Below are 15200 nucleotides of genomic sequence, written 5' to 3'. Positions count from 1 at the left end.
ATTTAAAATCGTAAGTCCTTCCATGAGAAGACTGAGATTAATACTTTTGATCCACATTTTTACAGGGTGAGATATTTGACTAGTTCTCTTATAATAAAAATATTTAGAAAGGCATTGAATACCTAGTGAAAATTGAAATAAAACATTCTTTACTATTTCTTACCCAACATTTTTTGCTATTAGCGCTGAAATGTGAAAATGAATTACAAGTTAAAGGAGCAAAGTAATTTTAATACTTAATTTTGGAGCTTTACGGAATGCAAACAGCATAGTGCAAAATTAAGGAAATTTGTATTGACCTTTAGGCAAAGATTTTTTTAAGTAAAGATTTAAGGTATAACTTGGGTTTTCATTTGTGGTTTTTCACCAAACATTCATTTTCAGCTTAATATTTTTCAGACAAATTTTAATTTATTACTCCAAAGTTCTCTAAAATCAAAATATTGTTATCCTTTTCCCCTTACATTCTTTACTGAACTTTTAACCATATTAATTTATTATGTTTGGAACTTAAAGATACAGACTTGTCAAATAATGCATAGTTCATAAACAGGAGAAATAACTAGTGCTTTAACAAAATTCCTGCATTGTAAGTTTTTCTCCTTTTGCCACTAGAGAACATTTTGAAGTAACAATTTAATTATGAGAGGATTTTATTTTTTTGAGGGAGGAAGGCATAGGTCCACAGTAACAATGAGAGAAATTACTGTTAATTTCTGAACCAGTGGACTCAATGAAATTGAGTTTCTGTTGACTGTTTTTCATTAGTGGTAAGCAGTTTGGGTTATTCATTCATTTGCTTGTTTATTCATTCAATAAACATCAAAAGCCAGTATATACAAGACACTGAAAATCTTAACTGTACTAATATGTGTCCTCAAATACTTGCTTATTATATATCAAATGTGTTTAAAGTACGTAGTGTATATGGTAGTATAAAGTACTCTAGAACAAACAAGTAAATAGCTCAAAAACAATGATCTGCTTGACCATTGATAACTACAAACATTATGTTCTACTAAAGCTGTAAAATCAAACTTACATTTCAACCCACTGGGCATATGAAAGATTATGACTTAATTATATCCTATGTCTTCATGTATGCCTCTGTCAACTTGTAAAAGTTTAAATGAGCCATGACCTTGAATAACTACATAGCATTTTAAATGGAATGTAACCATTTATAGCTTATTGTTATCTTAAATAATGAATGTATACTTAGATCTTTCCAAGGATTTGCTAAATAAATGTGCATTTAAAGATTCAGCTCCTCAAAAGATTATAATAAAACTACCATTTGACCCAGCAATCCCACTACTGGGTATATATTCAAAGGATATAAAATCAGTATGTCAAAGAGATATCTGCCCTCCCATGTTCATTGCAGCATTCTTTACAATAGCTAAGATACTAAATCAACCTATGTGCCCATGAACAGACGAATGGATAAAAAAAATATGGTATATATACACAATGGAATGCTCTTAACCTTTAGAAGGAGGGAAATCCTGCCATTTGGGACGTGAGTGAATCTGGAAGATACTATGTTATGGGAAATAAGCCAGGCACAGAAAGACAAATACTACATGATCTCACTTTTAAGTGAAATCTAAAAAAGTCAAAATCATAGAATAGAAAATAGAATGGTGCTTACCATGGTCTACTGGTGGGGAGGGCAGAGTGATTGGGAACATGTTGGCCAAATGATAAAAAATTTCAGCTAGACAGAAGGAACAAGTTCAATTATTGTATAATTGACTATAATTAATAACATATACTTGAAGATCGCTAAGAGAGTAGACTTTCAGTGTTCATACCACAAAAAAATAAGCACGTAAGGAAATAGATATGTTAACTAGTTTGGTTTAGCGATTTCACAATATATATACATATTTCAGAACATGTTATACACTATAAATATATAGTGTCAATTTAAAATAAAATTAAAGGTATTTTTACCTCTAAAGTCAAGTTTATTTTACAATGATATTACAAGGAACTTAACTATTTTCTGATTATCAGTTCACCAATCCTTCGTTGTTAACTTGAGCAAAAAAAAAAAAGACGTGAAATAATGCAAACTGGAAGCCTTAATATGATATCTTTGATTAAAATATTTGATGAAAGTATCCTTTATCTAATAAAGTTTACTAGTGCATTTTAATCTAATTATAGAATCATATTGGATTTCTCTTTAATATACCAACCTTCAATGGAAATTTTTTATTAAAGATTATTTTTATATGGTATTGTGAATAAGAAAATAGGAAATGAAAAAAACAAAATAGGAAACGTTTTCTTTTCCTACCTCTCTTCCATTTGTCCGCCTTTTTACTTTCTATTTAAAGTAAATTTGACAATCTAAATTCTATTTAAAATTTAATGATTTCTCCTTTAACTTTATATCCTTTTCTTTATTACACTTATATAGAAAAGAGAAAAAAATTGAATCACCCCAGTTTAACTGAAAACAAAGAATCTACAACAAAAGACAATGATGAGTAAGTTTGTTATTTTTGAAATTATATACATGTGTCTTACAGGAAGATGTTCATATTTGTTAATGTGACCATTTAAAAGCATTTATTTGTAGAAATTAATAGTTTTTATGTAACCTGAAATATTATTTCTTAAAGAAGTAAAATACCTTAGTTGTGATGTGATTTGTGATATTCTATAATGGTTATATATGATGCCTTAATTTTAATACTCATTGAGCCCAGTTCTCCCAGTCTATGCATAATAGACCAGCTCAGGGTAAAATTGAGGAAGCCACTTATTTCATATTTACACAGATGGAGAAATAATACATGGTTTAGGAACAAAATGTCTAATAAATAGCTTGTTCAAGATGGAACTAGAAACAGTGAAATCAGCAGAGTAAGAGATCTGGAGGAACCTGGGAGGCCTACATGCCAGCAACCAATCATTTTCATATTGTCCTGCTGGTGGTGCCTTTGAATTTAGACATTATCTGCAGAAAGCTGCTGTCTACATAGGCAAAGCCTGGGAAGAATACAGATGGCTCTCCATATCTTTGTGTTCCACATCTGTGGATTCAACCAATCACAGATTGAAAATATCTCGAGAAAAAAATGAATGGTTGCATCTGTACTGAACATACACAAACTTTTTTTCTTGTCACTTTCCTAAACCAATACAGTATAACAACTATTTATATAGCATTTACATTGTGTTAGGTATTATAAGTAATCTAGAGATGATTAAACTATATGGGAGGATATGCATAGGTTTTATGCAAATACTATACCATTTTATATAGGGGACTTGAACCTCCATGGATTTTGGTATCTGCAGGAGTCCTGGAACCAATTCTCCACAGATGTTGAGGGACAACTCTATTTGTATCTTCTTCCTGGAAGAATTGAACTAAGCAGAACGGGGGTTAAATTTTCAAAGTAGTGCATATGTTTGTCTCATTTACCATTTCAGTGTATCTTCTTCTATGTACCACACCCTATCATTGACACTAAAGAGTAAAGATAAGGAAAATGAAGTTTCTCCCCATTGGGAGCTTATGATCTTTTTTTTTCTTCCCCCAACCCCAAGACAGGGTCTCACTCTGTTGCCCAGGCTGGAGCACAATGGTGTGATCACCATTCAGTGCAGCCTCAACCTCCTGGGCTCAAGTGATCCTCCCGCCTCAGCCACCTGTGTGGCTGAGACTACAGATGCATGCTACCATGCCCTACTAATTTTTGTAGTTTTTGCAGAGACAAGGTTTTGCTATGTTACCCACACTAGTATTAAACTCCTGGGCTCAATCTATCCACTCACCCAGGCCTCCCAAAGTGCTGGGATTACAGGTGTTAGCCACTGCATGCCGCCTGGGAGTTTATGATCTTATGTTGTAAGTTAGTGTACCTTCCTCAATTTAGAAATGGGTTATGTTTACAAATGTTTTTGGAATAATTTACATGGAACTCAGAATACATTTTCCATGCAAATAGTGTTATAATCTGTGGTTATAGCCCCAAGTCAGGGTACAGATCTATTTATTTCATAACATAGCTGAACGGTAGTGTTGGTAGTAGTCCAGATTAAAATGGAAACTGAGTGCCATTTAAAATACCTTACGGACAAAGAGAAGAGTTTTTCAAAGAAGGCTCATTGTTTGGCATCTCCTACATCTATCCTTTATTTGTTTTAAGTAGCTGTTCATGCTGCTCCTCCAGCTCCAAATATTTGCATGTTTCAGTCTTTTCTGCCCCACAAATATTTTTATTGTAAATTATTTCTTCCTACTCCTAATCAAAGCTTTTGTTTCCTCAGTGAACTGATCTCAACTAGATATTAACAGGAAATCATTCTTTTTTTGTTTAACTTATTTAATGTTTTTTAATGTAGGAAATATATGTACATAGTAAAAAATTCAAATGGTACAAAAGGATATACAGTGAAAGCACGTATCAAGTAAAAATTTATAAATCACAGATAATCTTGTATTTGAAAGCAGTTGCCTGCTAAACCAAATTAATTTCTGATGCAGTTATATAAAGTATAAATAGGCAGTAAAGGAAGAAATGTTTTTGGACAAAAGTGATACCAGTTAAGCAAGCCTGTTGCTTTTCAGCCTGAATCAGCTCCACTTAAACTTAATAGTGTCTCTCCTTCTTTCTTCTTGTAAACCAATGAATTTATTTGGAGCTCAGATTTTTAAAACAATAGCTCCCATGGCAGTGGGCTTCAAGGAGCAAGGGAAGAGCAAAAACCATTGTTATGAGTCACATAGGAATTTGCCTTCGTTTATTTAATTTATTAATTTCTCTCCATATTTGTTTCTAAAGATCTCTATTATTTAAGTATATCACTCCATGAGTTGGTGTTATAATTAGTGAATTTAAGTATGAGCTGCAACATTTTACAACATATAAAAATAATGGGCCTGGTGTGGTGGCTCACACTTGTAATCCCAGCACTTTGGGAAGCCAAGGTGGACAGATCACTTTAGGCCAGGAGTTCTCCCTGTCTCTACTAAAAACACAAAAATTAGCTGGGTGTGGTGGCAGGCACCTGTGGTCCTAGCTACTCAGGAAGCTGAGGCAGGAGAATCACTTGAACTTGGGACAGGGAGGTTGCAGTGAACTGATAACTCTGCTACTGCACTCCAGCCTGGTCAACAGAGCAAGACCATGTCTCAAAAAAAAAAAAAGTATTTCTATCAGGAGACTGAGGAAGGAAGATTGCTTGAGGCCAGGACTTCAAGGCTATAGGGCACTATGGTCCTTCCTGTAAATAGCCACTACACTCCAGCCTGGGTGATGTAGTGAGACCCTGTCTCTTTAAAAAAAAAAAAAGGAAAAGGATGCATTTCTTTGTTTTTTTTTTTTGTTTGTTTGTTTTTTTTTTCAGACAGAGTCTTGGCTCAGTCGTCCAGGCTGGAGTGCAATGACACAATCTCAGCTCACTGCAACTTCTGCCTCCTGGGTTCAAGCTATTCTCCTGCCTCAGCCTCCTGATCTCAACTGGGATTACAGGCGAGTAGATAGGATTACAGGTGCCTACTACCATGCCCGTCTAATTTTTGTATTTTTAGTAGAGACGGGGTTCCGCCATGTTGGCCAGATTGGTCTTGAACACCTCACCTCAGGTGATCCACCCACCTTGGCCTCCTAAAGTGCTGGGATTACAGGCATGAGCCACGGCACCCCGCCAGGGAGCATTTCTGATTTTTTTTTTTTTCATTCATAAAATTACTCAGTTCTAGCTAATAAAGCCATTTTTAGCTTTTACTAAAGCTAAAAATAGGTTATTTATTCCATTTGTTTCTATTTCTTTTATTTTTTAAAACCACTGCCTAAAGACTTGGATTTTTCTTTTCTTGAGAAACAGAATCATGCTCTGTCACCCAGGCTGGAGTGCAGTGGCACAATCATAGCCCACTATAGCCTTGAGCTCCTGGGCTCAAGTGATCTTCCCACCTCAGCCTCCTGAATAGCTAGAAATGCAGGTATGTTAATACACGTGGCTAATTCTTTTACTTTTTTGTAGAGATGTGATCTTGCTATATTTCCGAAGCTGAACTTGCACTCCTAGGCTAAAGCAGTCCTCCTGCCTCAGCCTCAAGACTTGGATTTTTTAAATCCCAAATTAAATGGAACATTGCCAGGCACGGTGGTTCATTCCTGTAATCCCAGCACTTTGGAAAGCTGAGGCAGGCGGTCCGCTTGAGCCCAGGAGTTTGAGACCGGCCTGGGCAACATGGCCAGACCCTGTCTCTACAAAAAAAAAAAAAGTTTTTAATTAGCTGGGTGTTGTGGTACACACCTGTGATCCCAGCTACTTGGGAGGCTTAGGTGGGAGGATCACTTGAGCCCAGGAGGTTGATGCTGCAGTAAGCTGTGATGTCACTGCACTCCAGCCTAGGCAACAGGGTGAGACCTCATTCAGTCAATCAGTGAATCAGTCAATAAACTGAACATTTCACATCTGTGGATCAGTTTTAAGTGATCATAACATTTTGTTTTGTTTTAGCAATATTCTCATTTTTTTCTTTGCAAAATGCCATAGCTAGGAGAGATACCAGAGAGGAAGCAAGGCATCTGCTTCTAGAATATTTCCTGTAGCTTCAGTACTTTGATGGAGTCACTGTAGATTCAGTGTTTGATCCAAACTATACAAATTTAGAAACTCACCATAAGTTGTTGAAGCATAAGGAATTAGTGAGTATAAATCAGCCTCAGGACAAACTGATGTACAATGGAAATGCCATATTATTGTGAGAACTTTATTGATATCGGTCGTTTTCTCAGGGTAGCCTCTTCTGAAAGTCATTCTTTTCCGATAGAAAAAGAATAAAAGTTATTTAAAGATATTCCACAATCTAAGAATTAAAGGGGTAAGATGTTTTAATGAATATCTTCATTTAGCTGAGTTAGTTGTATATATCCCTTTCTGTACAAAAGATAGTGCTGTTATTTGTTATCAGTATGGGAAAAATTTAATCTGGACCCTTACCTCACACCACATGCAAAAATCAATTCCAGATGGATTGGAAGTCTGAATATGAAAGGTAAAAGAATAAAACTTTTAGAGGACTCGACCTTAGAGTAGGTAAAATGCCAACCATAAAAGGAAAAGATTGATAAATTAAACAGCTTTAAAAGTCCTTTTTATAAAAAGAAACTTTGTAGAGTGTGAAAGTACAACCCACAAAGTGTGAAAAGATTTTCAAGACAATCCAATAGAAAAATGGGCAAAAGACTTGAATTGGTACTTCACAAGAGCAGATTTTCATGTAAACCAGCAAACATATGAAAAAGTACTCAACCAGAAAATGTCATCTGGGAAATACAAATTAAAAGCTCCATGAAACACCACTACATCCTCACTAGAATGCTGAAAATAGAAAACAAGGAAAATACTGGGTAGGTCTGGAGTGAGGATGTGGAACAACTGGAACTCAAATAAACAAAAATTCCACTTCAGGATATATACCCAACAGAAATGTATACATGTATTTACCCAAAGACAAATACCATAATGATCGTTGCAGCCTAATTCCTAGTCACCACAAATTTGAAAATATCCAAATGTCCATCAGCAGTCAAATGGATAAACAAATTATGGTATTTATCTAATGGACTACAGTGAAAATTATCTACAGCTAACAACAATGGCTGAATATCACAAACATAATGTTGAATGGGGAAAAAACTAGACACAGAAGGTTTCATATTGTATAATTCCATTTGTATGAAGTACAAAAATAAGCAAAACTAATCAATACTGCTAAAAGTTAGCATAGTAGTTACTCTTAGTTTCTGAGATGTTGTCAGTGTTCTGTCTCCTGATCTGGGTACTGATTGCACAGGTATATTTAGTTTGTGAAAATTGAATGAGCTGTACACTTAGGTGTACCCTATCTCTTATTTCTGTACTAATAGACTCCCAAACTCTCTTGTAAATGAAGTCTTGAACAATACCAGCAACTTTTTCAGACATGTTATATGATTGATTAAGTAGATTTTTAACTTTTGGACTGCATGGCATGGTCTGGGACATTTTCCAAACTGGATTCTATAGGATATTTGTATCTTTAGATATGCTTATAAGTGTTCTTGGGGTTAAAACATAATTTTACGGTCAAATAGATAAGAGAAAAGGAGCTATCTTCATCTTAAGGATTTACAAAGCACAGTAAGTAAATGTGGGTGATAATAGTAATTATTGAGCGTTTGCCATGTCTTAGGCATATATTATCACATTTAATTTTCTTAACAACCTATTGAGGTAGATAATATTAGTGCCCTAACACAGGTGAAGAAACTGATGTTTAGAGAGGTAAAATAACAGCTTAAGCTCACAAAGCTTTACATCTAGCACACTTCATTGTGCTAGAGTAACTGACACTATGGTGTATTGTCTTATTTTGTCTACCCAGCATCTCTTCCTGCTGGGATTAACATTCTTTAAATCACTCCTATAATGTGCTTCTTTATTTAAAGACTACCAAAGTCTTACAGGACCTTACCCTGGAGAGTTGATTGGTCCAGGGGTAGGCACTTAACCTAAACACAATCAGTTAGTTAGTTCACAGGATTTATAAAGTTGAAAGTAGGAAAAGAGACTACCTCTCAGATGGAGATCTTCAAGGAAGGATGGTACTGGCAGCCATGTTTTTCACCATGTATTAATAGATGAGCTGGTTTACAGTGAGAGAGAAAGAAGCCTATAGCCAGAGGGAAGAAAGCATTAGGCAAGGTCCTATTTATCTTCTGGCTTCTTTCTGTTGCTCCTTAAGCCTTGCTTAAGGAGCCCTTCGATTATGAAAGATACTCTAGTATTCCTCCAATAAGTGCCCCCTTTTTGTCTTAAAAGATAAATATGTTTACCTTCAGTCATTTATCAGTAAAAGAAGTTTCATACAGTGTGTAAGATTACTTCAGGGTTTCTCAGCACTGTTGACATTTGGGTTGAGTAATTCTTTTTGGTAGAGGCTGTCCTATATATTATAGGTTGCTTAACAGCGTCCTTGGCCCCTACCCATTAGATACCAGTAGCATCCTTTCCCCAACACTTGTCACAATCAGAATGTCTCAGATAGTCCCTCCAAGGCCAAATAACCCCTGTTGAAAACCACTAGCTTACTTAAATTGTTTTTTTTTTTTTTTTTTTGAGTCAAGATCTCACTTTGTCACCTGTCACCCAGGCTAGAGTTGTAGTGGCACAATCAGTTCACTGCAGCCTCAACCTCCCAGACTTCAGCTGTCCTCCTACCTCAGCTTCTCAAGTGGCTGGGACCACAGGCGCATGCCACCATGCCCAGCAGTTTTAAACCCCTAGGCTCAAGTGATTTTCCCCTCTGGCCTTCCAAAGTGTTAGAATTACAGGCATGAGCTACTGTGCTTGCGCCTTGAGAAGTTCTGAAGTGAATAAACATATTCAACTTGATTTAACCCAGTAATTTCCCAAACAAATTTGGTGGTACAAACTGCCTTTCCCCACTCATTTTCAGATAATTATGAGTATACCATGGAACACAGGTTTGAGGAAAACTGGATTAGGGTATAACTTTATACCATCAAGAAGACATTTATAAGTATCTCTTAGGGTCAGTTACTTCTGCTGATACTTGCTCTCATCTCAGGTCTTTTATACACAGTACAGGAAAAATAGGTCTCAGCTTATGATCCCTAGGGCAGTAATAACTAAATTATGAGAAAACAGAAATAAAGCTACCACTCGTACATTCATTAAACAAATAACTATTGTGTCATATGCTGAGGCTACACAGATGAAAAAAACCTGTTTTGTTCCTTGAGGAGCTTACAGTCTTCCCGGTGAATGGGAGATAGACCATAAATAAGTTGTTAGAACACAGCGTGTTATTATGATGGCCAGTATGACCTATAGATATGTCTAATACATTCTATAAAACTAGAAGATGAAAGTGGCTCATTCTTGTAATCTCAGCATTTGGGAAGCCAAGGTAGGAGGATCGCCTGAGCCCAAGAGTTCAAGGCCAGCCTGAGCAACATAGCAAGACTCCGTCTCTATTTAAAAAAAAAAAACAGCTGAATGTGGTGGTGATGTGCCTGTGGTTCCAGCTACTCAGGAGGCTGAGGTGGGAGGATCACTGGTGCCCAGGAGGTCAAGGCTACAGTGAGAGATGATGCACTCTAGCCTGGGTGACTGAGTGAGAACCTGTCTCAAAAAAACAAACCTAGAAGATAACTATATAACTATAATTTAGAAAGCAAGATGCTTTTAAAATACATTCTTAGCCAATTAGAACAAATAATCTATTTTCCGATATGAGAACTCTAAATGTTAATGATTATAAAGTACTACAAAACAAGTTTCTAAATAAATATTCTTATTTTCAAAAGCTAGTGAATAGTCAGTTAATGTCCATCACTGGCCTGTAATCCCAGGACTTTGGGAGGCCAAGGAGGGAGGATCACTTGAGGTAATGAGTTAGAGAACAGCCTGGGCAACAAAATGAGACCCCATCTCTACAAAAAATAAAAATTAGCTGAGCATGGTGGCGTGCACCTGTGGACCCACCTACATATGAGGCTGAGGTGAGAACCATTTGAGCCCTGGAGGTGGAGGCTGCCATCTGCAGGCCAAAAGAATAATGGCCTTGGAAGGGCATAAGTTCTACCACACTCTCGGTGGTTCTCATCGTGCAGCTTGGAGAAGGCGCAATACTCTCCATTACCACTAATATAAGTAATGTTTGTAAAATTCTTACTTAATAAAAAATTTAGGACAAGCATGTCTGCTTACAGGTATTGTCTGTTAAAACTCGTCTATAGCTTGTTTCATGAATGCTTTGTCAGATTATGAAAGTTAAAGTGCAATGATATTTGAAGACTATAAGTGATGGTGTATCTTGTTTGTAATAAGATAAACTTTTTTGCCTTTATTAGGGAGTTATATGTCAGTGTTTGAAACATGCTGTGTGATATAATAGGTTTAAAATAAATTCTTTAAAAGAAGAATACTGAAACTAGCCTTGTAGATTTGTCTGTTGCATATGATGACACCTACAGCTTTATTAGGTTGGTGGCAATATCCTGCTGGCTAACTTTCAAGTGATTGGGTTTTTTAAGTTTGGCAAGTACACACTTCTAAAATTGGATTTTCCTTTGAAAATGTGTAGGGTGGGAGGAGGATGTCCTAACTCTATGTTGTGATCATATGTAGAAATATATGGGCTCAAACAGAGGCCAGATTTTTCAGTTTAATCCAGTGTTCCACATGTGTGACTGCTGTTTCTGAGAGAAGTTTCCAAAATGTCACCATTTCTCAGAACGAATAAACCTGTTGTCAAGAGGCTTTTCTTAGGAATGAAACATGTCTGGGTTAATCTAAACAAAACTGCCTCAGTCTTCACAGTACCAAACTTCACATAAAAGGTGAAAGCTCCAGGATCAATGCCATGACTCCATGAAAAGTTTTGGATAGTAGATACATATTAAAATATGTATCCATAACACTAATTTGTGACCATTATGAATCCTTTCATCTGCATTTTAGGAAAAAGTAGTTGGCTATTTAGAGGTATGTACATCATTGTTAGTCAGTCTTACAGATAAAAACATCTTGGCTCACCGCACTCTGTCCGCTTTCGTAGGCTATAGAGAAAAGTCTTGATTGGTGTCAATACAAGTTAATGTTTTCCAATCTAAAATTTTTTTTAATTAAATAAAAATATAAATTTTAAATGCAGTAAAAATACAAATTTGAATAGAAACATTCCTCAAATTATTTTTACAAATACATAGTTTTGTTTATTTAAACCAAAATATTGAGACCCTTAAAAGCACAAAATTGACCAGGCACGGTAGCTCATGCCTGTAATACCAGCACTTTGGGAGGCCGAGGCCGGCAGATCACCTGAGGTTGGGAGTTTGAGACCAGTCTGACCAACATGGAGAACCTCATCTCTACTAAAAATACAAAAAATTAGTCGGGTGTGGTGGTGCATGCCTGTAATCCCAGCTACTCAGGAGGCTGAGGCAGGAGAATCGTTTGAACCTGGGAGGCGAAGGTTGCGGTGAGCGAAGATTGCACCATTGCACTCCAGCCTGGGCAACAAGAGAGAAACTCCGTTTCAAAAAAAAAAAGTTTATAAAGCAGAGTTCATAGAGAAAATATGCTTAAGAACTACAAACAAAATTTCCCACTGGGGCTGGGCATGGTGGCTCACATCAGTAATCTCAGCACTTTGGGAGGTCAAGGCAAGTGGATCACTTGAGTTCAGGAGTTCAAGCCTGAGCAACATAGGGTGATCCTGTCTCTTCAAAAATTTTTTTAAAAATTATCCAGGCAAGGGTGGTGTGCACTTGTAGTCCCAGCTACTCAGGAGGCTGAGTTGGAAGGATCACTTCAGCCCAGCAGATTGCACTCCAGCCCGTGAGACAGAAAAATACTCTATCAAAAAAAAAAAATTCCCATGGGTAAAATGTCTAAGTACCTTCTCTAAGTTTTTAACAGCTTAGAGACATTTTTTAAACTTTAGATTCTTAAATAATTTTAAATTTACAGAAAATGTGCAAGAATATTAAAAAAAATTCCTGAACACTTCCCCAGAGTCACAAATTGTTAACGTTTTGTCCTATGTACTTTTATTCTGTCTGTCACACGTGAACACACATACATAGGTACTCAAACTTTTCTGAATATTTGAGAAGTTGCAGACATCATCTTTTACCACTAAATTCTCCAGTGTATATTTCGTAAGAAGAATATTATTTAACCATAGTAAAAATATTAAAATCAGGAAATTTAACATTGATATAATGACTGTTATCTAGTATATAGTCCAAATTCAAATTTTTCCAGTAATGTTCTTTATTGCAATTTTTCTCTTGATCCAGGATTCAATGCAAGATCACACATTACCAAACAGTTCTTTTTTTTTTTTTTTTTTTGGAGACAAAGTTTCGCTCTTGTTATCCAGGCTGGTTTGCAATGGCGGGATCTCGGCTCACCGCAACCTCCGCCTCCTGGGTTCAGGCAATTCTCCTGCCTCAGCCTCCTGAGTAGCTAGGATTACAGGCACGCGCCACCATGCCCAGCTAATTTTTTGTATTTTTAGTAGAGACGAGGTTTCACCATGTTGACCAGGATGGTCTCGATCTCTTGACCTCGTGATCCACCCGCCTCGGCCTCCCAAAGTGCTGGGATTACAGGCGTGAGCCACCGTGCCCGGCCCACCAAACAGTTCTTAAAATTTCCTTCAATCTAGAACAATTTTTTAACCTTTTATTGTCTTCTCTGACAGTCATATTTTTAAATAGTGTAGGCTATTTTTTGTACATCATTCATCAATTGTGTTTGCCTGATGTTTTGTCATTATTAATATTCATGTTACGTATTTTCAGGCAAGAATATAGAAGAATGTTCAGTTACATCAAGAGATATTTTGTCCTATTATTGATGAATTTTAATCATTTGATTAAAAGTGATGTTCACCAGATTTATCTACTATAAAAGTAATCATTTTCCCTTTGTAATTAATAAATGTTTTGTGGGGAGGTACTTTGAGACCATGTTTCACTCAGTAGTTTTAACATACATTGATGATTTTTGCCTCAGTCAGTTTTTACTGTAATGATTAATAGTCGTAATTTTCTAACTACATCATTTCTGTATTTATTAGTTGGCCTTTTTCTGGTTGGCCATTTAAAAATTCATCTGTTCATAGTGATACAAGGTTTTTCTTTGACTTCCCCTTTTCCATATTTTCATCCCGTCTCAAATCTAGACTCTGTCTCCTAAGAGGAGCAATAAAATTGCACATTTGCTTAATCCTACATCATACACAAAATACTTAACAGAATTCCTGTGCTCACAGCACTGCTAAAAAGAAGCCTGCAAAGCATTCAAGATTTGTTTGCAGTTTTTTGTCTTTAAAGATATGTAGTCAAATTACTGTTTCCAAAAATTATTTGGATTAGTTCTTCATTTGAAGAAGTATTTATTCGAAATACAGTTTCTTGTTCATGTATTTTACTTTTTTGTTTTATTTTTTTTTGAGACAGAGTTTCGCTCTTGTTGCCCAGGCTGGAGTGCAATGGTGCGATCTCGGCTCACCACAACCTCTGCCTCCCGGGTTCAAGCGATTCTCCTGCCTCAGCCTCGCGAGTAGCTGGGATTACAGGCGCGTGCCACCATACCTGGCTAATTTTTTGTATTTTCAGTAGAGATGGGGTTTCACCATGTTGGCCAGGATGGTCTTGATATCCTGACCTCATGATCCGCCCTCTTCAGCCTCCCAAAGTGTTGAGATTACAGGTGTGAGCTATTGCACCTGGCCGTATTTTACTTTCTTCTCATCCTTTTTGACTTTTTAAAATGATATAAGGCATTAATATGGTTCTAGAAGTCAAAACTGTTGCCAAAAAAGGATACTCAGTAGTGTTAATTCCTCCCTCATTTCTTCTACCTATTTGTTGTGGGTAACCAACTTCATTAGTTTCTTATTTACCTTTCCTATGTTTATTTCCATAAAATAAAGCAGTTTCCTTTATTTTTTCTTTATTATTGTTATTATCTTTTTTTTTTTTCTTTTTTTTGAGAAGGAGTCTTGCTCTGTTGCCAGGCTGGAATGCAGTGGTGCAATCTGGGCTCAGTGAAACCTCTGTCTCTGGGGTTCAAGGGATTCTCCTGTCTCAGCCTCCCAGGTAGCTGGGACTACAGGTGCCTGCCAGCATGTCCGGCTAATTTTTGTATTTTTAGTAGAGACGGGGTTTCACCATGTTGGCCAGGATGTTCTTGATCTCTTGACCTTGTGATCTGCCTGCCTCAGCCTCTCAAATGCTGGATTACAGGTGTGAGCCACCGTGCCTGGCTCCCTTATTTTTTCTTATTATTTTTTTATACGGAAGATGGCACACAATATGTACTCTTTTCACTTTGCTTTTTGTTTACTGATGAATATATCCTGAAATCAATTCCTATTAATCAACTTGGAGAATTTTAAATGTAAGAATCCTCTCAACAGGAAAATACAGTTCCATGTTCTAGGTTTAAAAATGTTTTTTCTTCACAAAGCAAGCAGTTAATGGCATGTCAGTAAAGCCCATTTGTAAAAATAAACACCTATACATTAATATTTTATGTGCACTTCCATATCCTTTATGTTTTGCAAAGAATATATATAATTCACTGCGATTGCCTTCTTCTTCTTGGCAATTTGCTGCTGCTGTTGCTGGCATTGCTAT

At 36.4% G+C, this 15200-nt stretch overlaps 1 protein-coding gene across 8 annotated transcripts in view; it reads left to right on the top strand.

The window, feature by feature from the left end:
* ITGB3BP (integrin subunit beta 3 binding protein) overlaps positions 1 to 15200 on the top strand; it is an 88595-nt gene that overhangs the window by 48782 nt on the left and 24613 nt on the right. For all 8 annotated transcript variants that reach the window (XR_010341203.1, XR_010341202.1, XR_001105722.2 and 5 more), the window contains one exon: positions 2432 to 2501. Coding sequence is in view for 4 of the 8 variants with exons in the window: in XM_012442513.3 (XP_012297936.1) it covers positions 2432 to 2501 (70 nt within the window). In the remaining 4 variants the exon portion in view is untranslated. The remainder of the gene's footprint in view (positions 1 to 2431; positions 2502 to 15200) is intronic.

The sequence above is a fragment of the Aotus nancymaae genome, unplaced genomic scaffold (assembly GCF_030222135.1).
Source record: "Aotus nancymaae isolate 86718 unplaced genomic scaffold, 86718_ANA_hifiasm-v0.15.2.pri h1tg000007l, whole genome shotgun sequence".
In the NCBI taxonomy this organism is placed as follows: domain Eukaryota; kingdom Metazoa; phylum Chordata; class Mammalia; order Primates; family Aotidae; genus Aotus; species Aotus nancymaae.
This window is presented reverse-complemented; position numbering and strand designations above follow the sequence as displayed.